The sequence below is a fragment of the Herpailurus yagouaroundi genome, unplaced genomic scaffold (genome assembly GCF_014898765.1).
Source record: "Herpailurus yagouaroundi ecotype Mexico unplaced genomic scaffold, PumYag 182, whole genome shotgun sequence".
NCBI classification, from domain to species: domain Eukaryota; kingdom Metazoa; phylum Chordata; class Mammalia; order Carnivora; family Felidae; genus Herpailurus; species Herpailurus yagouaroundi.
In genome coordinates, this window is record NW_024412413.1 from 3,521,005 (window position 1) to 3,543,788 (window position 22,784).

At 54.9% G+C, this 22,784-nt stretch overlaps 1 protein-coding gene across 5 annotated transcripts; it reads right to left on the minus strand.

Annotated features, from left to right (window-relative positions):
• Window positions 1-3,886: 3,886 nt before the first annotated feature.
• Window positions 3,887-22,778, minus strand: GTSE1 (G2 and S-phase expressed 1). Of its 5 annotated transcripts, XM_040490539.1 has the most exons (12): window positions 22,648-22,778; window positions 22,299-22,404; window positions 15,962-16,019; window positions 15,255-15,858; window positions 13,103-13,273; window positions 12,197-12,323; window positions 10,239-10,619; window positions 7,289-7,361; window positions 6,266-6,505; window positions 5,150-5,354; window positions 4,510-4,722; window positions 3,887-4,065 (listed from the first exon to the last, which is right to left on the minus strand). In XM_040490539.1, exons 2-12 carry the CDS (start codon window positions 22,318-22,320, stop codon window positions 3,982-3,984), a joined length of 2,178 nt encoding a protein of 725 aa, XP_040346473.1. In that variant the 5' UTR covers window positions 22,321-22,404; window positions 22,648-22,778; the 3' UTR covers window positions 3,887-3,981. The 5 variants fall into 5 exon arrangements, with proteins under 5 accessions (XP_040346473.1, XP_040346472.1, XP_040346474.1 ...); XM_040490538.1 differs by lacking the exon at window positions 22,648-22,778 and having other exon boundaries at window positions 22,299-22,467; XM_040490540.1 differs by lacking the exons at window positions 13,103-13,273; window positions 22,648-22,778 and having other exon boundaries at window positions 22,299-22,467.
• Window positions 22,779-22,784: the final 6 nt, after the last annotated feature.

Below are 22,784 nucleotides of genomic sequence, written 5' to 3' on the forward strand. Positions count from 1 at the left end.
CTTCCGCTCCCGAGGCCCCGCCCACGCCCCCTGCGCGCGCACCCTAGCTCGGGCTCGCTGCCGCGGCTGCGTGGGCTGCTCCGGGGCGGGGCTAGCGTCTACTTCCGGGTGCACCAGCGGACGGGCTGGAGGCGGGCGAGGAGACGGGGGAGGGGAGGAGCTGGTTTCTAGGAGGGGGCACCTCTAAGCAGGAGAGCCAAGTGATCTCATCTAAATTCAGGAAGATTCTCCTGGGTGCCCTGCGCAGAGGACGAGCTGGGAGCCTGGTTAGGAGGCGTGACAGCCACCTAGGGAAGAGATGTACTTGCAGGTAGAATCTAGCCCTTGCTGCGCGAATGGCTGTGGGGGGATGAGACAGACCGTGGAGGACTTGATGTTTCTCTTCCCGGAGGAGGGGGTGACCTGCCTGATCCGTGTCAGGTGCCTGGGGAGAATCGGCTGTTCTGAACGAGTGCGCACGGGAGCGCACGAGTGGGGCAGCCGGGCAGAGGACCGGTGACGGGCACATTTCTGGAGGACAGAAACAGGAGAACCCGGAGACATTCGCTGGGCCTAAAGGAAGACAGTGGGGAGGCAGAGGGGTGAGGGTGTGGTGAAGGCAAAGGAAGAGGACCAGATTGGAAACCTGAACGGAGCAGGGCGGGCGGAGAGCCTGTAAGAGCGAAGAGGTGGTCACTGCGGAGTACCAAAGCAGGGGATTGGCCCGGCTCAGACCAAGAGGGTCACGGGGCCCAAAGGACTGATTTGGGTTGACACCAGAAGCTGCGTGGTCCGCACCAGCAAAATACAGGCATTCTGTAAGTCAGCGACTCTCAACTTTATTCACTTCAAACCCAGCGTCACGTTTTACAGGGTGGCCCAGAGGTGACACCAACCTACACATAGAACCACAAAGAATGCTTCTCTAACCGGTTTTTACTTTTGCAATACGCCACGTACATATAATAGATGTTCCTCTTGATTCTTTTTCATTTTGAGATACTGCAGTCCACCAACATAGTGGTGAAGTCTAAAGTAGTCCACTCCACTAAATTAGTTTCATGTAGAATTTGAACCACGGTTTGAAAATGCCAGGGAGGAAATGCGGCAGCAAATGCAAATAAATGGAAATCGGGCCAATAACACCCCCCCCCGCCCCCCCCGCAAAGCTTCAGGTTAGAACTGGGCTCGTTTTTAATAGTTTCTTGACAGGTTGACAGCGGGCGCAAGTGTTTAAACTCGGATGATTATTAAGGCAAGGCATTTTCCTGAGGACAGAACTACCTTGAGGGTCTAGAGAGAAACGAGGAAGGCCCCCAGTCTCCATTTCCCAGAAGAGAAGCAGGAACTGCCAGCTGGAGAGTCGTGGCCGCCGGTGCCACGAGCAGGCACAGGGCGAGCTCCCCGACAGGCAGGAAGGTCACAGGGCCCCTCGGGGAAACAAGAACGACTGCTTTTTCTGAAGAGGGTGTCATCCAATAACACGTCCAATGAGAGTATCTGTTTCATCTTGGACTTCCCAGAAGAGATGAGTAAACACAGTATTTGGCCACCTGGCCTTCGGGCAAATTTTGGGGTGAACCTTTAGTGGGGTCTGTGGCAGTGGCTGAACCACGGGGTGGGTATTTTGGCTCGGTCTAGAGGACCACGCCCTTCCTGGATGTGGCAGTTTGGTACAAGGGCAGAAGCCCAGTTTTCCTGCCCAAGCAGAGGGATTTTTTTCAGGTCTGCTACCCCCCCCCCCCCAAAGTGGCTGAGACATGATACGTTTGCTACATTTTCTGCTGCTTTTCAGTTAAAGGCAAGGTATTTCAGCTACTTTGGATGACGCAGCGATAGGAAAGACAATGAATTCTCAAGTGCCATGTGCTAAGAGCGATGTAAGATTAGATTTCAGAGGCTTGCACCAGAAAATTAATGAAATATGATAAAAACCGGGTGAGGTTGGGCCTCTTAAACCCAGGAGGGTGGCCCTCTAGTGGCAGCCAAGGTCCTGTCTCCAGGGCCAGTGTGTCCTTTCCCACACTGAGGCCTTCGGGTGGTGCACTTAGGAGGAAAAAGAGAGCCTGGGGGACGTTCTGCCGGGAGGTGCTGCGCATCCTACACGTGCCTTTCGGGGGCCGTCTCCCACCCATTTGAGAATTAGAGTCCTATTACTTCTGTCTTGCCTGAGGACACCTGCAGATTGGATGGCACCCCTGGGCCCCAGTAAGAGCCTGGCCGCTCCTGAGGCAGCCTGGGGGGAGGGGCCCAGGACGGAGGGCCCAGCTCACGCCCTGGGTTTGGATGGGATGGCCAGAGCCCCACTAGGTAACCGTGTATTAGCTAAGAGTTCAATGCACCTCCCTCCCACCACTAGGCAGGGAAGCCTGAGCTTTGCCCCCCACCACATCCCCGGGGCCACACGGCCTGCCTCATCTCCATGAACACGTGGGGCACTGGGCCGGCTCAGTCCGTGGAGCGTGCGACTCTTGACCTTGGGTTCGTGTAGAGATTACTTAAAAATAAATAAATAAAACTTTTAAGAAAACAACATGGGAATGAATTGATTCAGTTCCAGGTTTGGGGTTTTCCCCTGTGAATCGCGGGGCCACGGAGGAGGGGTGGGCCGCTGGGCTTCCCACAGGATCCCTGCTCCCGCCAGCCGGGGGTGGGGGTGGGGGGGGATTCAGACAACAAGGTGAGTTGCTCCGAGTCTAACCGTGGTCTATTCAGACGACTGCGCGAGGCGCTCACACGTCCGAGCAGCCCCGCCTTTGAACGTAAAGCTTCTACCCACAGGTGCAGCCATGCTCTTCGGGACGTCTGCTTCCCCTCTGCAGACACCACAGGAGTCACCTTCCCGTTCCCGGCGTTAACCAGAGAAAGCTCAAAGTGCAGCCCCCCGCTCCCCGGCTCTCCCCGCTCGGCCCCGGTCTCGTGCAGGAAACACCAGGTGGGAGCCCAAAAAGCAGGTGCACGTAGTGCTGTGTGTTGTGAGGCCACCGGACTGAGACTGAGAAATTTCCTCAAGAAGTGAGGTCTCTATACACACCAGTGGCTCGCAGGCTAGCTGGCTGTCAGAAAATATTAGAACGGCTTCAGGCAGGGACTACGCTGCCCAGTGGCCCTTAGCTCCGTTTCCTCCTGCCCTCGGGCCAAGGGCTCCAGCTTTAGCACAGCCGAGGGCTCCACTCCTCAGACAGGTGGCTCCTTACCTCTCTCACCTCCCCCTCCGTCCTGGCCGCCACCTCCCTAGGACGGCCCGCGCCCAGGGCGTCTGCATGCAGGTGCAGACTGCTGATCCTGCCCCCGACCGGGGCGGTGGGGCTTGGGGTCTGCATCTAAACCAGTATTTCTTCATACTCAATTTTGAAAATCACTTGGGGAAGGGTGTCCAGGTGGCTCAGTCGGTTGAGCGTCCAACTCTTGGTTTCGGCTCGGCCCGTGACCTCACAGTTCGTGGGTTCGAGCCCCACATCAGGCCCCGCAGCTGGCAGCTGGGAACCTGCCTGGGATTCTCTCTCTGCCCCTCCTATGCTCGTGCTTACTGTTTCTCAAAATAAATAAGTGAGCTTCTAAATAAAACCACTCGTGGAAACAGTGTGACTAACATCAATCTGGCATACTGATTAATAATTAAAATAGTTACACCTGCTTAAAAATCAAGATAACCTTAAAATCGAATTCTGCTTTAATACATTTTCATTTATTTTCCAATTTAATTTAAACCTAGACTATTTACCTTTTCATGCAAACTTAATTTTAAAAATAGTCACTTGCCATTTTTACACGCAAAAGACACAAAACAAAATTCTTCACCTCCAGCCCAGTGTGTGGGGCAGCGGTAAGCTCGGGGCCGATTGCACAACATCCCCTCTAGGCCCGGGACCTTTACTTGGGGTTGTTGTAAACAACAACCACGAAACAATTGCTCCCAAGATTTATTTCTAACGGTTGAAAACCACCTTAGGACTGACAGTTCTTTTCACGAAATGTAAAACGCGAAGGGTTTTATTCTCCTCAGAACTTGAGAAGTGGCGAATCGACATTTTCCTTGTCAGCCTCGGGACTCAGCTGGATCAGAGGAGAAGTCAAGTCTATCAGCTGCAAGACAGAGGCGACGGGGTGAATGACGCGGCCGCGTGGCCCCTCCCGGCCCGCGAGCCCCCTCCGCCGCGGCTCAGACACACTGAAAGTGCAGCTAGCACGTCTAAGAAGCCGGAAGGAGAAGATGCCACGCGGAAGAACTCTGAGTTCTTGACACACATGTGCTCCCTCCTCACAAATCGGGCCCTGGGGGACCCTGGAGCGACAGTGATGGGACCCCTGCCCTCGGAGAGCTCCCGGGCCCCCAGGCAGGATCCCGCAGCAGGACTTGGTGAATTCTAAGCTCATGCCACCGCTGGAGGGTACCCCGACACGTGTCACTTTAGAGACCTCAGGGGCTGCTCTCGAGGGTCACCGCGACGTGCCCTGGGAGGAGGAACAAACCCAGAACTGAGACCACCCGAGGCCAAAGCCCACATGGAACCACCTGCTACTTCTCACCTGTGCCACCTCGTGGAGAGGCTTGGACGCGGTGGTTCTGTTCATGTCCGGAGTGTTGATCAGCAGGTCAATCAGAGGTCTGCCTTCAGAGCCCGGAGCCACGCTTGCTTCTGGAGTACCGCCCAGGTCCACGAGAGGGGGGCTGACGAGGGCTGGGCCCTCGGCTTTCGGAGCGATGGCAAGTTGCTCCAGTCTAAGATCCACAAGAATCGCCTAGACGAGAACACAAGATCTGAAGGCAATTCTGGTACCTTTTTGTCCACCGTATTGAGAAAACAGGAAACCCAAGGAAGGATGGCCTTTAGCGGGGACAGCTGGCTGTGGTATGCACGTACCGATGGGTGGAGTTCCCTCCTCCTCAGCCACCCCCACACGGCCCCCCAGCTCCGTCTGCCGCCCTCTGGCCGATGGCCCACACTAGGGCTCCCACCGGCCTCTCCCACTGTCACTCTGCTTCCTACTGCCCGTCCTCTGGGCAAACACAGGAGGAGGGGAGAGGCTGGAGGTCCTGACTCCCACTCTCTGGCCCTGGGGGCCCGGGGACAACAGATGAAGTCCCAGAGAGGCAACTCGGCGGACCACCGTGCTGAGTGACCACGCGGCTTGGGGGCAGAGTCCAGGGTCCCGGAGAACACGGTACCTCACGAGGGCGTGTGTCTTCGGGTGGCCGGGCCGCAGCTGGCACTCCTTCTGCAGTGATGCTTTTTGGAACAGCCAAGTCGCTCTTTTCAGGAGAGAAGTTAAGTGCCTGTGGCACAGCCGACGGGGGGGAACAGGACCCGTCAGACGACGAGTCCTCGCGCCTGGAGGCAGCCTCGCTCCTGCTCGCCCTGGTTGGCGCGGCTCTGCGGGGAGAGAAAAGGCAGACCCCGTGAGGGACCGTAAGTGCTGGCTCGTCGGGCTAGGATTCTGTTCTGGGAGGAGATGGGTCACACGGGGCAGGGCGTGCTGGCTTTGGTTCCGGCTCCATCCGCGACAGCTCGAGTCCCTTTCTGACCTTCAGCTTCCTCGTGAATAAAAATAAAAGGCCCGAATGGTCTCGGAGGTCCTTTGGCTCTAAAAGCTTACCAGCCTGCTACCCACACGGGCCTGTTTTACGCCCTTCCCTTCAGTCCGCGAAGCGGACAGAGACACGCTTGCTCCACGTTCAGGTAGAGAGGAGAGAAATGCTCCGATGAAAATGAAGCAGGAAAACGGAATAGAGTGACCGGGCAGGGAGGCGGGACTTTCCAGAAAGGTCCCCGAGGTTGGCCCCTGAACGTGGACTTGAACCGTGGAGGGGCAGCGCATCCCAGATGGAGAGGACGGCCAGGACAGGACCGTCTGCCACGCGCTGAGGGAGGGGGCGGCAGGGCTGGAGCCAAGTGACAGGGACGGGGGCAGGGGAGGCGGGAGAAGCAGGTGGAACGGACGCGGTAGCAAATGCGGAGTCTGTTTCTCAGGAAGCCTGAGTGTGGTCACCCCTGGCCAAGACTACGGGACTGTCCTGGGGGCCCGGTTGCAAAGACCACACCAGACCCCAGACCCCGGGTGTGGGTGCACCTTACTGAGTCTTCTGCCCAAAGGGCTCCCCCCAGTGAGAGGCCACGGCCCACGGCGACGGGGTGATTGGCAGGTGCCGTCCCTGCTTGCCCAGCCCTTCAGCCCAGTCGGGACAGTACGCTGGGTGGAACGAGGATGTTGGAGCAAGCAGGTGCCCTCCCGCGCTTCAGGGAGCCACCGACAGGCTTCTGTGGCCGCCGCCTCTGCCTCTTACCTCGCTGCACATTTTTTCCGGAGTTCAGAGGAAAGCCGCGGAGCAGACACACACAGGGGAGAAGCCAGAGCTCTGGGCACAGTTTTAGGGGTCACCCGTGGAAGGCTGGAGAGCCGACGGCTGGCGGGCGTGGGCAAGGCTGACCCACGCCTCGCACTCACAGGGGTCGTCATACCGCTTAAATGTCCTGGTGAGGCCGGCCCAGATGAGTGTCCAGCGGGAGTGCTGTGGACAACTACCCTGGAAAGACAAAATGAGAGTCTTCAGCAGGCATGAACAAAAAGAAGATTCTATTCATCCGATATGCTAATGCAGTAAAAAGTCCTGTGACTTCAACAGACGAGACTCAGGCCTGCGAAGCCCGCTGGAGGTCTGCTCTGGGGAGGCAGGGCCACCCCAGCACCCTGGGAAACCCTGCTGTCTCCGGACGGAGCATGCGAACGCACCTCGTGGGAGGTCCGCAAAACATCTAAACATCACCTCTGACAGCGTAGGTATTTCCACAAGGAAATCCAGAGCCACAGCGGGGACTGCCCGGGCTCACACGCACACAGGGAGCCGTCACTGCGTGTTCGTTCATTCCAGCGCTCGGGTCACCTGAACCCCACGTGAGCGCACAGGACTGAATGCGGGCACCCGCGGCTCATTTCTCACACATCCCGCTTTTCAATCTGGCGATACGTGTGGCTGTAACTGCCGGTGAATCCTCCTGCTGATGTGTTCTGCGGTTTCTGATAAAGACGGTCTGTGTGGAGTCAACCACTATTTTAAATAGGTCGAGGGTCGCCGGGGGGTTCCGTCGGTTGAGCGTCCGACTTCGGCTCAGGTCATGGTCTCACGGTTCGCGGGTTCGAGCCCCGGGTTGGGCTCTGTGCTGACAGCTCAGAGCCCGGAGCCTGCTTCGGATTCTGTGTCTCCCTCTCTCTCTGCCCCTCCCCTGCTTGCACTCTGTCTCTCTCTCTCCCTCTCTCAAAAATAAACATTAAAAAAAAATAAAATCAAAGTAAGTGGACGACTCCTCACCTTCCCACTGATGTGCAGGAATATGGCCTCTGTGCCCGACAGGACTTTGGCATTGCACTGTCTGCAGGCTCACCTGAGCAAGAGAGGAAGTGTGTCCCGTCAGTCAAACGTGGATCAAGTGACAAACCCACTGCAGGGCCCTGTCCCTACTGTCCCCGTGTCTGCTCTACCAGGACAGCTGGTGTCGCGACCACAAGGGTGCTCGCGGCCACGGAGGGAGCCCGCTGCCACGGTCGCAGGGCCGCATGTTCTAACGGCGTGGGGCTCCCCGTGGCCTCTCCGGCACTGAGTTTATGAGAACAGTTTGGCCCAGGGTGAATGATGAACGGTGTTCATGGACAGCCCTGTCCCTGACACCGTGAAGAAAAGAGAAACCGATTTCAGAGGCGCGTGAGGCGTCATTAGGGGCACGGGCAGCAGAGGGTAGCAGCCGACGGGCACTGGGACCGGTCCAAGTCGGCGAGACCGGCAGATGACCGTGTGGTTGGAGGAAAGGCAGCCAGAGGCACGCCGTGGCCTCGGGCACCCGGGAAGAAAGGCAGCCGACGCCGCCAAGCACACTCGGTGCGCCCTGTGCCGTGGACGCCCCGAAGAACCGCTTTCAGCCAACACGCTGAGCTCCCTGCCATGGAAACCTCAATCTTATCTCCAAGGGTGACCGCTCCCACGGGGCCCGAACCCACACCTTCAACCACCTGCTCGGCACGGCCCTCAGCACAGCCCCGAACTGTGGCACCTCGCGCTCAACAGGTGCAAACCGGGCCAGTGGGCTCTACCCGGGGCTGCCGTTCCTCCAGCCCTCTCCTGGGCCCCTGGGCGTGGGAGGCAGCACCCGGGCGCCCCGCGGAGGCCTCCGGGTCACTCCCGAGTCCCCTCCCACGCCGCCACGAGCTCCCCTCCCCCCATGGTCTCCTGTCCACCTCCCGGCCGGGCTGCCACGGAGCCCTCCCAGCTTCCATTCTTGCCCACGAAGGCCTGTTCATCACTCAGGGGAGGGATCTGCTGGAGGCCAGGACTCCCCGCCTAAAACCCTCTTCCTTAGCACCTGCACTGGCCCCCCGCCGCCTCAGTCCCCACCTCTCATGACCCTTCCCCTCGTTCACTAACTTGGCTGAGGTTGCTAGTGTTTGATCAGTATCCGCCCTCTTCTTCTCAGGAAGGAACCTGAGCGGGGCGAGAAGACAGCACGTCTTAGCACCCCTGGCAGGGAAGCACGGTCACATGACCGAGGCCTGAGCGAGGGGACAGAGAGGGGCACACACAACTTCCGTAAGCGCTCTCGCAAGGTAGGGGTGTGGTCCCCTTCGCCCGTCCCACCCTCGCAGCTGACGGGGCGGAAGGTGGGGCTGCAGCAGCTGCATTAGAGGGTGAGGAAGAGACACCGGTCACGGCAAAACGAGACAGAGACGGCCTGGGTCCTCAAAAGGCTTCAGGGCATCAAAGGCCACCTGTACCGGCCAGCAGTGCTGGAGACTTCAAGAGACAAGCACCTCTACTTGAGTGAAGCTACAGGGACCCTCTCCCTTAAGGCAGCTCTGCACGACCTCCCACGTTACGCGGATTTCTTAGATTCATCTGCCTCGACCGAGCACCTGCCACCTGCCACCCTCCAGATACCACGCCGGTGCCACTCACAGCCAGACAGGGAGGCAGCCTGGGTCCTGGGCCACGGAGGAAACACACACGTGCGGAGGGAGACTCCGAAAGGCCAAGGTGAGGTCAGCCACTGGGAACAACGGCCACCGTTCGCACAGGGCTGGAAACTGCCCACGTCCCACCGGCCACAGCAGGGACCTCGGGAACACGCAGCACGTCCGGCAGGGACCGGGCAAGCACAAGTCAGCAGCAAGGCCACCTGTTCCCGAGGGTATAGGCCACTCGAGACCTGCCCCATCGAAGCTTTGAAACAATCCTCAAAAGGCTCAAGTCGACCTGCGATTGAAATGCCTGCCAAAGCAAGGTTCTACTTCTTAAAGCAAAGCAACAAAATGCAGATCTTCCAAGATTTTAAACCTATACTGTAAACAACGATTACACACGAAGAGGCAGGAAAATGTGGTCATAATCAGGAAAAAAGTCAGTCACTAGAAACAGACCCCCAAATGACCGGGAAGGTGGCATTAGAAGAAACAGTGTAAATCAACTGTCATAAATATATTCAAGAATTTAAATAAACACCATAAGGACAAAGACGGGGAAACTACAATGTCAAAAAAGAAAAATGAACTGAATGGGCGTAACCACAGATTAGACGCGCCGCAGAGAAAGACAGGTAAGCGTGAAGACAGGACGTTACAGATGTCAAAACTGAAACACAAGAAAAGGGGGAAACCCTGGGCCTCCATGACCTACAAGCCACATTGAGAAGTCTAGACACGTGTAATTAGGGTCCCTGTAACTAGGGGCAGCAAGCAAACAGAATCTGAAGAAATAAGAGCCAAGTTTTTTTTTCCAGAATGAATTAGAAACATCAACCCACAGATCAAAGCAGCTCAGGAACCCCCAAGAAGGATAAACTCCAAAAAAGCCACTTCAAAAGTCATAATAATCAAAATGCTGAAATTAACACTAAGAGGAGCCTGGGAGCAGTGATGTAACGGAGGGAAGAATGCGGGATGGGGATTCCACTGAGTGCTCGTCCAAAATGATGCAAGCTAGAAGATGCTAGGACAACATATTCAAGGTGTTTTAATAGCGACGCCTGGGTGGCTCAGTCGGTTAAGCGTCTGACTTCAGTGCAGGTCATGATCTCACAGTTCATGGGTTCGAGCCCCACATGGGGCTCTGTGCTGACCGCTCAAGGCCAGGAACCTGCTTTGGACCCCGTGTCTCCCTCTCTCTCTGCCCCTCCCCTGCTTGTGCGCATTCTCTGTCTCAAAAAAATGGATAAACGTTAAAAAAAAAAAAAAGAAAACTAAGAAAAACATACAGAAAATGCTCCATTCCTCACCAGTAGAAAACTTGGGGACCTTAAAGTGACTTGTTGGGGTGGGCATCGCCTTTGTCTTGCAGGGTAGCCGGGAATCACGCCCTCTCGCACTCCCGGCCGTATTCAACAGAGACGGCGGCGACCAGCTGGAATGAGAGCTCAGCCCCGGGCCTCCCTGTTCCAGAGTCCGGGCTTGGGCGACAGCCGCGGGGGTGAGCGCCTTGGCTGGCTCCCTTGTCACCTCTGCAGCCAAGGTCCATTTACTCCTTCTGCAGGACGCACCCCCAGGGCCTCCCTGCAGGGACTGCCGGGACACAGCAGGTCCCACTCTGCCTGACTGGCTGGTGCATGACACAGGCGGGGAACTGTTCGCAGGAAAACTTGCAGGTTCGCTTGATTTAGCTGGAAGAGGAGACACGACGTCTGGTTATGGCTGAGGCCTGGGTCACTTTTAAATTATGAAGTTACTTGACAAACACATACAAGGTACGCTGTCTTCACCGTATCTACCTGAAAATGTTTTCAAGTGAAGGAAATGTATTTCTATCCTCACGATCTCCGTGTGAGAGAAACACAGGACCTGTGAGCAATATTCCGTACACCCGTCAGGTAACATCCTCAAACAGGACAAGCTGGGTCGCTCATGGCTCAGCCGAGTGCGTTGTAAGGTACTAACTCTAGACGCGATTACCAGGACGCACGTAAGCGTACGTAAATTCGAACTCTCCCCCTCCACCGACTGTGTCAACAGCAGACATCTACGCTGGCTGAGCAGACACAAGCGGGCGGTCCAGCCGCGCCTCCGGGCAGGGAGGAAGGGAGGGAAGGGCGAGAGGAGGCGCATTCATCACTGGTGGGCTCCCTCGAGTCCCAAGGAGGCTGGGTCATGGCCATCACGAGCGCCATTTAAAACAGAAGGACGGCGACCAGGGTCCTCAGGTGCCAATATGCCCCATGCAGAAGGCAGGCTGGCGAGATCCCAAAGGCCTCGAAGAGAACGGCTGACGCCATAGCTCTTTTGTTCAGTGCGTAATGGCTTTACGGCGCTCCCCCCGCCCCACAACCGTCCTGTCTGACCCAGCCTCCCCAGTGTGTACCACGCAGAAAGACCCACACTCAGGCCCGTTCCACGTCCGTCTCAACCTTTAGCGGCTAGGAACGCAGGGCCCCCGAGTGAAAACAGTGCTGACGCCCCGCACCGCCGCGGCCACTCAGGCCTCACAACCTCCGACGAGACAGAACTTCCTTTCCCCGAACGCGGGCCACGCGCTCCTTCTGATGCCCGGAAGAGCGCGTCCGGGGAGGCTCTGTCCTGCGGTGTGTCCGGTTCCGGGAACAACTGGAGTTCTCTTGGCCGCCACCTGGCAGCGGGGGCTCCAGATCACGTCGGCCTAACTCCAGAGCTCACGCTTTGCGGTTTGACAAAACGCGCACAGGTCTGCACGGCAAATAGGCCTCGAAGAGGGCGGAGTCCTGAAGGGAATCCAAGGCTTCCCCCCACAGGTCACGAGGGCTCCTCCCCTTTACCACCAGATGGCGCCCTTGGCTTGCGAAGGTTACCACCGTGCAGAGGCGGGTTTGGGTCGGGGTTTAAGGAAGCACAGGCAGTTACAAGGGCCACGTGCCCTACGTTATCTGGAACAGTCCTATTTTTAAAACCTGTGTGTGATTACATGTCAGTGGGCTGGTCTCAGCGTCCTCGTGTGTCGCGGGCACGTGGAGCGTCCACCAGCTTTGGGACGGCTGGAACCACCCTGCCCTAAAACCCCTGGCCTGAGCGTGCCCCTTCTCAGAGGAGAAACCCTGGAGGGCAGGGGGCCCGACACAATGTCTCCTGCCCCAGACCGCAGCAAACCCTCCAGAACCTTCTGCTGAGTCTACGTGGTTCCGTGAAAACAGTCTCAGTGGGTCAGATAGCATTCAAGGCCTTGCCTCTCGAGACGCGGGCGGGTCTGGGCAGGAGACGCTGGCTGGCTTACCTCTGCAGGTGGCCGGAGAAGCACACACACTGGAAATCCCACCAGAAACAGACCCTGAGGAAGACGACTTCCTTGAAAGACCGCCAGCACACCCACTTGGTTTTAACAGGGTCCTCTTCGGCCCCAACTGAAACAAAACATTAAAAAACAGAGTCATCGAAGATTTTGTTATCTACCCATTACTTTTTTATGCCAAAATTGGGTTTAAAAATATTTTTTTAAATGTTTATTTTTGAGAGAGAGAGAGAGAGAAAGTGAGCAGGGGAGGAGCAGAGTGAGAGGGAGACAGAAGATCTGAAGCGGGCTCCTCGCTGACAACAGGGCTCCGACTCATGAACCATGAGATCATGACCTGACCCACCCAGGCACCCCCCTAAAATAATTTTTAATAATTGAGTAATCATCATCTTAAGTGTAAAGAAAAGGCCAAGCAGTACTTCTCAAGCGCGGTCTTCAAAGCCCTGCATGAGTGACAAACGTGGGGGACTCCTGAAATGCAGATGTTGGGGCTCTGACCCTGCCCCCCGAGTCTGTAGCTGGGGCCCAGCTTCTGGCGAGGACATCAGCGGTTCTCACACGCAGCACCGTTTAACCACAAAGCTGCGGGCACTCGTCTCCAGGCCTGTGAGCTGCGGTTTCCAAGCAAGGACATCCCATGTCATCTGAGGGCAGCCGGAGCGGCGCAGACACACACAGGCTCGGAGAGGCGGACTTTTCTCAGTCCACGGAGCCCCCCGCGCACGCCAGGCCGTGTTCTCTGCATTGCAGCAAGCTGCCTCTCACGGGTCCCAGTTTCAACCTTCCTAAACGTGACTTCAGTCAAAGACACACCACATGATACCCAAAGCCGCCCCTTTATTCTCCTTGCTCACAGGCCACACCCACCCACAGCCCCTGCAGACCCACCTTGCTCAGGACAGGGAGCGATCGCTTGCCTTGGACCAAGTGGCTGCCCCCGGCCGGCAAGCTGGCGCCCTCCCGGGCAGCACTGGATTTGTCAGGGGGCACGGCCCCGCGGGATTCCTTCTCATTTAGGTTTCTCACGCCGGAAGGGCTAGCTGGTGTCCTTTTCATAGGCTGAAAAATTGCAATTTGAATTGAGAGCAGTCTGGCCGCGGACAACGCGCAGATGCACCAAGGCGTCAATTTCGAGCACCAGCAGCACCGTCTATCTTCCCAGCGCTGTACGTGCTCAGTTCACCCGCTGGATGGAAGGGATGGAAGCGGACACGGCAACTGGCTTCCTCTGCCAAATTACCACGGACAGAAATGACGATGGCGTTTGCTTCCTCATTAAAAACAGCAAAATAATACTAAGATCGTTGCAGGAGAGAGATCCCCTAAAGCTATTCCTCAATCGGGATTCTTATTTAAAGATGATAATGAGGAAAGTGACTCTAGTGACAAAAACTCTTAAATGCTGTATGGAAAGGAATCACTCATTAAAAGGTCATTTCCTCTCCCCGAGAGGCAGCTCAGTGGCAACGAATCTTCTCGGAGGAGCACTGAGAGCCATTTTTCTTTGGAGAGCAGAGTCAAACAAAGAATACATTTCTGACATATTTAGACGCAAGGGCATTCCTGGCACTGACCCCTGCGGATAAAAATAACCCCTTGTAACAAGGAGCGCTAATGAGAAGCGGCAGCAGCTCATAAGGTCAGAGCAACGAAACAATCACTTTCTTTTTCCTTCACAGCATTTTAAAACTTGAGATCTACCTCATGGACGTAAGTTCGCCATCTGAAAGTGTGCGTTGTCAGTGGTTTCTGCACGTTCACAGTGCTGTAAGGCCAGCGTCAGTATAATCTTAGACCATACTTGCTGTCCCTGAAGGAAACTGCTAGCCATTAGCAGGTGCCCCCGCCCCCCTACTCCCTCAACCTCCCCGCCTGCACACTGGCTGACCTACCCCCCTCAATACAATTCGCCCATCGTGGTCCCTCATGCCAACAGGGTCGTACAGCAGGTGACCTTTGGCGTCCGGCTGCTTTCACTAGGCAGGTCTTCAAGGTCATCCATGTTCTACTATGTACTAATATGGCATTTCTTTATTGCCTGAGTCCAGCCCACGTGTTACACACAGAAATCCGTGCGCGGGTCCACGTATTACATAGAAGACCCGTGTCCCTCTTGTTCTGGAGACCTCACTTTGGAAATTGACATCCAAACGGGCTCCGGCAGGAGGAGTTCGTGTGATTAAAGGAACGACGGCCCAGCTCCTTAGGGGAAGCGATGGCCAGCACACCTCCTCCGTCCAGGCTCCAGTGCGGCACAAGCGCCTTTAGCTCGGATCAGTTCTGGGTCCTGAGCGCAGGGAGTCGCGCGGTTCGGGAGATGTGCTTGGAGAGGGAAGGCGCTCCCCGGCCCTCGCTAGCTGTTTTGCACGGACCCAGACTTGCTCATGACCCCACACAGCATCTCCGTAACCAGCTCAGAGAGCTGAGGCCCGGGGCCCCAGTTAGGAGCAGAGCTGAGAAGCGGTGCTCGGCGGGCTCCAACCTGCTGCCTCTCCTCGAAGCATAACTTCCTCCCCTGAGTGAGGCCGGGTCAGCGAGGCCTGGAAGCAGCCGTGGCGTGACCCTCCCTTTCTCCTGCCCTAGCGCTCCGCCCTACAAACCGCAGGGGCGAACCGCACCCCAAAGACCTGCCCGGCCGCTGCCACTGCCCAGGACGGCTCATCCGTTCAATTCCTGGGAGGAGAGCAGTCTCAACAAAATCCGGTTCAGGGAGGGGAACTGTTGGAAGCTGCTTGTTAATGCAGATGAAACCCCTAATGAGCAGGAAATCCGAAGCTGTAGCATTTAGGAAGGGATGTTTTTAAGTCATCCCAGGAGGAAGGCAGCCGCGCCTGCGTCCACATGCACCCCAAACCCAGCTCCCCGTGCCGCTCCTGCCCCCCGTGGACTTGCGGTTCCTATGCTTCCCAGCCCTCAGCCCGGCTACGTTTCCAAGCTTCTCCCCACAACGGTTTCCGTTAGGGCCATAAACCGCGAGGGCTAAAACGCGAGGGAGCACCTAATCCCGCACACGCATGTCCTGGCACGTGAACGTGTCTACCTGCTCCGCGGCCGCATGAATGGTTTTCCCTCTCACAGACGAAGCTCGGGGCCGTACCAACTGGCTGATGACCTTTTTCTGAGGCCCTGCCTGGTTTGGAGGGGGAGCAGCACCGGGTTCCACCGGCAAGGAAGAGCGAGGCGAGTGCAGCGGTCCCTGCGTCTGGGCTTGGCCGGCCTGGGCAGAAGCTGCCCCCAAGGGGGTCTGGCTCAGCGGTGCCCTCAAGGGGCTGTCCGACAGGTAATATGTCTCCCTCTTCAGCGACCTGGGGCTCTTCCTCATTTCCATTTCTTTCTCAAACAGGTTTATCTTTAATTTCGATTCCTGGATAAATCTCTCCACGCTCTGGCTCCAAAGGTCTTCGGGCCTGGCCGCTTGGGCTGCCTTGCTTTTGCTTTTGCTTTCGATCTGGAAGGCCAGCAAGTGAGCCTCCGTGTACACTTCCACAAACTTCTCCCCAGTGAGAGGGCTCCAGGTGAAGTGACCTTCCGAGCCTGGCAGAAGCGGTTCTTCGGGAACGTGGGCATTTAACTCTAAGCTGGCAGCGACACATCTTTCTTTATGCCCCACGGGTCCAAAGAAGACTTCATCATCTTCGTTTGCACTGTTTTAAGATAAAAGGATCATTAAGGACACTGGCAGTTAAATGAAAGACCTTACCGAATGCGGTTAAGCCCAAGGCAAGGGAAGAAAACTCATCCGTTTACCTTGAAGAAGACAGTGAAAGATCGAAGTCAAACTTTTCATCGGCCAGGAGAAGAATGTCTGTGGGGGGAAAGTCCCGTGTTATTTGAGGGCTGGGGTTGACAGAGAGAAAACATTACCAGCCTCTACAGCTATAAAAACAATGACAACATTTCACTCCCCAAAGTGTACCTTATCATGATTTTAACAGTCACCTCATCACAGAGGGCTCAAGGTTATCTTGGTTTTTTTGTTTTCTTTTCAAAATAGCATCAGCCGTTGTGTGTTTGCTGAGCTGCCCCAAAAGTCTAAGTCCTTATCTTTAAGGTATAATCTCAAATGCATTCACCAAGTCATTGAACTAGTTTTTTCTAGACTAGGTAAGTCATTTTCAGGTTAGAGCATTTTCAAAAAACCACCTGCTTCAGGTTCCCTAGAATTAAATTCCTGGCTTACAAGCCATAGAATGCCTACTGCTCTTTCAAAATCAAATTCCCTATCATTCGCATGTGCAGTCGCCACTCCATTCGTATTTGCTGACTCCCTTCGCTTCCAGAGCCCAACTCGCCCCAGAAGAAACTGCACTCTATATCCCCCATAGTACCTCCATAGGCCCGGTCTAATAAGCCTGCTCCCTCCACCAAACCTCCAGCTCCCAGGCAACTTCTCCCCCCCTCAGCTCCCCCCACCCCTGCATCACCTTGACCTGACCTCTGTCACCACACTAGCCCTGCTGCAGATGTCCCTTCACTCTTCCGGGGCCCCAACTAGACTGTAAGCTCCCCCAAGACAGCAAATGTCCACCACTCTCCCAAACTCCCTCGTGTCCAGCAAGGGGTCTGGACACTTGGCAAATAATTATCGAAATGTGCTGAACGGGTATTTCCACCACGTAAAGTTGATACAGTGCTTTCACAAATCACATCTTATTTGACCCTCATAAATGATGCAGCACACTTATTAAAACCATAAAGATTTAACATATACTAATATCCTAATTAGACCCTCGTTAGTCACACCAATTTTTCTTAATTACCCAATCAAGGGAAGGGTAGAAAGCACAAATGCACAAAAGAAGTAAAAGGAAATAAGCAGAGAGAGAGGAACTGAAAAGATTCATAAGCTAGTCTGCTCAATTCCAGGCACATAAACCTAAGAGCCTGGCTGAAATGGATAATTGTCTAGAAAACGGAGTTTATTTTTTGTATTTAAATTACTTAAATTGATTTATTTCTAAAACGGACTCCAGAAGAAAAGGAAAAGGCCTTAACAGTTCAATGACCACGAAATAACTGCACAGACTTATTCAAGGGCTCTTCTCCTCAAAAGAGCCCAAGTCCACGATAGTTTCACAGGAAATTCTGTCATGTCTTTCAAGAATGGATCATTCCAGAACTATTTATATTGCTCCACAGGATAGAAAAAAGGAACTTTCAACTCACTTCTATGAAACAAGCATGACCATACCAAAAACCTCTAAAGTTAGCTCAGAAGGAAAGCAACAGACCGGGTTCCTAACATAAAAATCCTAAATAGGAATATTAGGTAACAGAATCCACCAACACATTAAAAGAAGAAGAATAGGGGTGCCTGGGTGGCTCCGTCAGTTAAGCGGCCGACTTCGGCTCAGGTCACGATCTCGCGGTCCATGAGTTCGAGCCCCACGTCGGGCTCTGTACTGACAGCTCGGAGCCTGGAGCCTGCTTTGGATTCTGTGTCTCCCTCTCTCTCTGCCCCTCCCCTGCTCGTGCTCAGTCTCATTCTCTCTCTCTCTCTCGAAAATAAATAAAAACGTTAAAAAAAATTTTTTTTTAATAAAAGAAGAGTAATAGATCGTGACTAAGTGAAGTTTGTTTCAGGACTTCAGGATGGCTTAACTTTACACAACCCAGTAACACAATTGTTCTATTACTGGATCTGAAAGGAAAGCCGTAGGTCACAGCCATCTATGCTGACAAGACACTTGAAAAACTGCAACGAACTTTGTTGACTTTAAAAGCCCTTCCTAAAAAGTAATGGGTACCCGACAGATACGTGTTACCATACGAGGAAGCATCCACCTAGAGCCCAAAGCCAAACTGGGGTTTAATGGGATCCCGTCAGAAGCGCCCCTTCTGAAGTCAGGAGCGTACATGTGTGGTCAGTCAGGACAGGTTAACCCGCGCCGATATGACAACCCCCGAGTCTCTCACTCAGCCTCTAATTCTGCTGAGGGTGGGCTTGGGCCCTGCTCTCCGCCCTCCTCTCTGCACAACCCGGGAGCCTGGGGAGCCTGGTGTTGGTGCGGAAGAGAAGGGAAAGAGCAAATCCCGTGCCCGGAAGTAACACATACACAAACCACACTCCCATCTCACTGGCCGCCTTTCCCGTCCCCCGAGCTGAATCCTGCCTCAAGCAGGTGGGCAGGTACAATTCTATCATGTCCCCAGGAGGAAGGAAAAAAAAAAAAAGAAAGGGGGAAAAAAGAAAAAAGTGGAAATACTAATAAACAGCACCAGAAACCACCATCTCTATGCAAATTAACCTGCAAGTCAGCATGAGGGATAATGGAAGTCCAAAGAGGAAACTCCGTGAAAGCTGGGCACTTGGAGACGATGTCTGCTGTCACAATTCCTGACACAGATCTGGATACACTAACTAACACAGACAAGGGAAAGAACCTGGAGGCAAAAATACCATGGTGCACAGGTGCTAAGATTGTAGACACCAAAAATCGCATGAACACTGTCATGAGTAGTGAAAGGATGCAACCAGGTGGCTGAGGACAAAATCATCACACAGCAATCTACGGTGTTCACGCCTACCAAGAACGGTTAGAAGACACGATGGAAGACAAGTCCTCATCACAAAGACCTACGTTAGCGGCAAACCCCACAAAATGCAGATACACAAACCTAGCAGGAAACACGTAAGATTCACATAAAGAAAACTCAGTATATGATAAAAGTAGCCTGCGAAATAAAACGGGAAGACAGAGTATTCGATAAACGGTATTTTCCCTTAGAGGAAAATACATATAAAAGGAATAAGAAGAACCCACGGGGAAATTATGTTATAACCTGGAGTGAGGAGGTCTAACTATGACACCAAGGTGGAAGCCATAAAATAAAAGACTGATAGTACAATGTATAAATAACAGTTTTAAAACTCTGCATGGCAGAGAACACCATGAGCAAAGACAAACAATAAGCAGAGAAAAAGTATTTGCAGCTCACATCACAAAGGGCTCATCTAGGAGCAGTGCCTACAGACTGCTAAGAAAACAAACAGTAACAGAAGAACTGACGAAGGATAAGAGAGAGAAAATAACTGATGAAATGACATAAAACAAAAATAACCCTGAGATTCCACTTCTCCCCTATCAGATTGTCAAAGATCAAAAAGTCTGGTGCCATGTGGGCAAGGCTGCGGGGGAGAGACCAATTCCCAGACTGCTGGGGAAGGTGTCACTTGGCCGGCCCTCCTGAGTCACCCGGCAGCACCTACAAAGCGCAGGTGTCCCCCGGCCCAGCAAGCGGACTTGTGGGAGTACATCTCACGGGCAGTCACGGTGCAATTCGCCGCAGCAGCCTTTGAAAAAGCAAGACACCGGACACAAACTGATTAACGTCACCCACAGCAGATGGGAGAAATTATAGCACCCAACCTACCCCCCCGCCGAAAATGGCCACCACAGAGACACAAAAGAGAACGAGAACCCTGTGTTGACTTACAAAAAGCATCAAGATAAATGAGGTGCCCAAACCAGGACGCAGCACAGGGCCCGATCCGCTAGAAAAAGAGGACACTCGGGGGAGCCTGGGTGGCTCAGTCGGTGGAGTGTCAGACCTCGGCTCGGGTCATGATCTCACGGCTCATGGGTTCGAGCCCTGCGTCGGGCTCTGGGCTGACAGCTCAGAGCCTGCAGCCTGCTTCAAATTGTGTCTCCCTCTCTCTCTGCCCCGCCTCCATTCGTGTTGTTTCTCTCTCTCTCTCTCAAAAGTAAATAAATATTTAAAAAAAAAAATTTTTTTTTCATTTTTTTTTTTCAACATTTATTTATTTTTGGGACAGAGAGAGACAGAGCATGAACGGGGGAGGGGCAGAGAGAGAGGGAGACACAGAATCGGAAACAGGCTCCAGGCTCCGAGCCATCAGCCCAGAGCCCGACGCGGGGCTCGAACTCACGGACCGCGAGATCACGAGATCCCGCGAGATCGTGACCTGGCTGAAGTCGGACGCTCAACCGACTGCGCCACCCAGGCGCCCCAAAAAAAATTTTTTTAAGAAGAAAAGGAGGGCAGTCAGCCGACAACATATACACATACTGGTTTCCTCTTGCACAGATTAGCTCCGGAAGATCGAACGGACCAAAGACATCGATGGCCTTTGGAGGGGCGGCTGGGTGGCTGAGGGGGAGGCTGCAGGAGGTGGCAACGGGCAGGGTCAGATCCTGGAGGGTTTGCAAGCCCAGGCAAGGAGCTTTTATCCAAAGTGCGACAGGAAGCTACCGGAGGTTTTAAGCGGAAGAGTTATGATCTACCTTGTGTTTTCAAAAGGTTACCCTGGCTGCTGTGTAGAGTGCATGAGAGAAGCAGGCCGTACCTCCTGAAATCACGCATTGGCCAAAGTGCAAAATGTCCGAGTGGGTGGAAGTGAGTTAATGTGGCTGAGAGGCACACGGTGGCGGCCTCCGGGTGGGGTTGGAAAGAGGGAGATGGATCCAAAATCTATTCGGAAGGGGGAAATCGCAGTAAATGATGATTGAGTGAACACGGCCCCTTCACAACTTAGCTAAGTATATGGAGGAGCCGTTCCCTTCCATGAGAGGACAGAGAGCAGCCCAAGAGCGGGGAGATGGGGGCACACGGAGTATGAAGTGCAGGACAGGGGAAGATGCCAAACAGGTGGGTGGATATACAGCCCAGAGCTCGGAGGAGAGGCTGCGCTCAAGACAAAATGCGGCACCACTAGAAAGGAGATGGCTTTTCTAAGTTTACTTATTATTTATTTTGAGAGAGACAGAGACAGCCCAAGCAGGGGAGGGGCAGACAGAGCCCAACACGGGGCTTCAACCCACGAGACGGTGAGATCAGGACCTGAACCGAAATCAAGAGTTGGACACTTAACAGACTGAGCCAGCCACACGCCCTGCAGATGGGGTTTAAAGCCATGGGAATGTCCGAGAGCCCTGGGGTATGGATACAAAGAGACCCCAGAGACCTCATCCTGGGTAAGATTAGCTTCAAAAGACAGTGGAGGAAGAGGAGGCTGCAAAGGGATGGATAAACCAACCAGAGAGGTGGAAGGAAAACCAAGGCTGCCTTGGAAGCCAAGGTGAGAGGGAAGTTTCCAGAAGGAGAGGTCAGATGTCATTGAGAGGTTGATTAACAAGAACAGAAAAGTGATAACAGGTTTGGCAACATGTATGTTGTAACTGATGAAAGCAGCTTGAACAGAGTGGTGAGGACCGAGGGGTTGGTCGAGGAACGCGGGAAAATCGCAGAACAAATAGAGAAAGCTCTAGAAGGCGGGCTCCCAGAGTGGAGGATATGGAGACAGAACAGAACGTATCTGTGTGTCAATGACAAGCAGGAGCGAATGAACGGACAGGCACAAGGTGAGGCCACGGAGGGAGGGTGACACGAGGGGTGTCCTCAGAAGCGGCAATGAGGATTCTACATGCACAAGGAAGGGACTGGTATCTGAAAGGGAGGAGAAGGGGGTGCAGCGGCAAATCCCTTTCTAGACAATGAACAAGTGAGGAGATGGGCAAAGTCTCTAGCACGGTTTCAGCAAAGCGGAAGTTATCCGGGTACCCCGTCTGCCTGCCGCACAGGGGTGCGTGAGGAACAAAGGATAGGGGATGTCGACAGGCTTTAAGAGAAAAGGCGGGTGCGGCCCTTCCCTCATTCTGCGAGGCTGGATTCTCGCCGGGGTGCCCCAACCAGACAGGGACAGAGCGAGAGGAAAAGCCGCCGAGATTCTGACCACACCTTGGCAAGCAGAAACCGGCGACAGACGCGGAAAGAACGCACCGAACTCCCTCCCACAAGTGTGTGAGTTCCTGCGAAGTGCCAGGCAGTGTTCTCCGCACTGGGTGCACACAGCGAGTAAAACTGGAAAGGATCCTGCTACCACGATGAGAATCTAAAGCCGTGTTGGGGAGGGGGGGCGGGGTGCGGTGCGGGATGCAGAAAACGGAATGAAGGAAGCCGGAAGGATGCAAACCCCCTGAAGAATGGGATCGTGAGCCGCACGGGCACAGAGCACAGGGTGAGCACTGAATAAACCAAGGACTACGTTCTCACAGAAGCATGAACGCCACCTGCATCCTCACTGAGCTCCCTGCACGGCGGCGCTGCGGCCACAAGGACATACCATCCTTCTTGGGAACCTCCATCCCTGCCTCTCGAGACTGGCTGGCTGAAGGCGCGTCGGTCGCCAAGCGTGTCCTCCTTTCACGGCGAGGGCTGTCAGGAAGTCACTGCGGGAAGGGCGGGGCCAGCAGGTGAGCCGGTGTCAAGGCCCAGGACGCCCCCACCCCCACCCCCGACCCCTCCGCCCCCTTCCAGCGGCCGAGCGCCCCCAGGCCGGGAGCTCCGGGGGGCCCGATCGGGCCGGCACACCGCGGCCGGGGGGCCGGACCGGTGGGGGAGGGGGGGAGACCCCGGCAGCCCCGACCGAACGCGCGAAGGGACCCCACAGCCCGAGCCACCCCGCCCCTCACCCGAGCGGCGGCGACGCCTGGCGACCGCACCTCCGCCCGGGATTTAAACGCGGCGCGGCAAGCGCAGCGCGGGCTGCCGATTGGCCGGTTTGAACGGGCTGCGCAGCGTCGCCGCGCCCGGTGCATCCTGGGGGCCG

Bases quoted from the DNA above. Each gene is read 5' to 3' on its own strand.
- GTSE1 (XM_040490539.1), bottom strand. From the start codon at position 22,320: ATGGAGGTTCCCAAGAAGGATG. The intron at 12,324-13,102 runs GTGGGTCTGCAG...GTTTTGTTTCAG, and splicing joins CGCTCCCTGTCCTGAGCAAG to TTGGGGCCGAAGAGGACCCT. The intron at 5,355-6,265 runs GTAAGAGGCAGA...CTCTCCCCGCAG, and splicing joins CGGAAAAAATGTGCAGCGAG to AGCCGCGCCAACCAGGGCGA.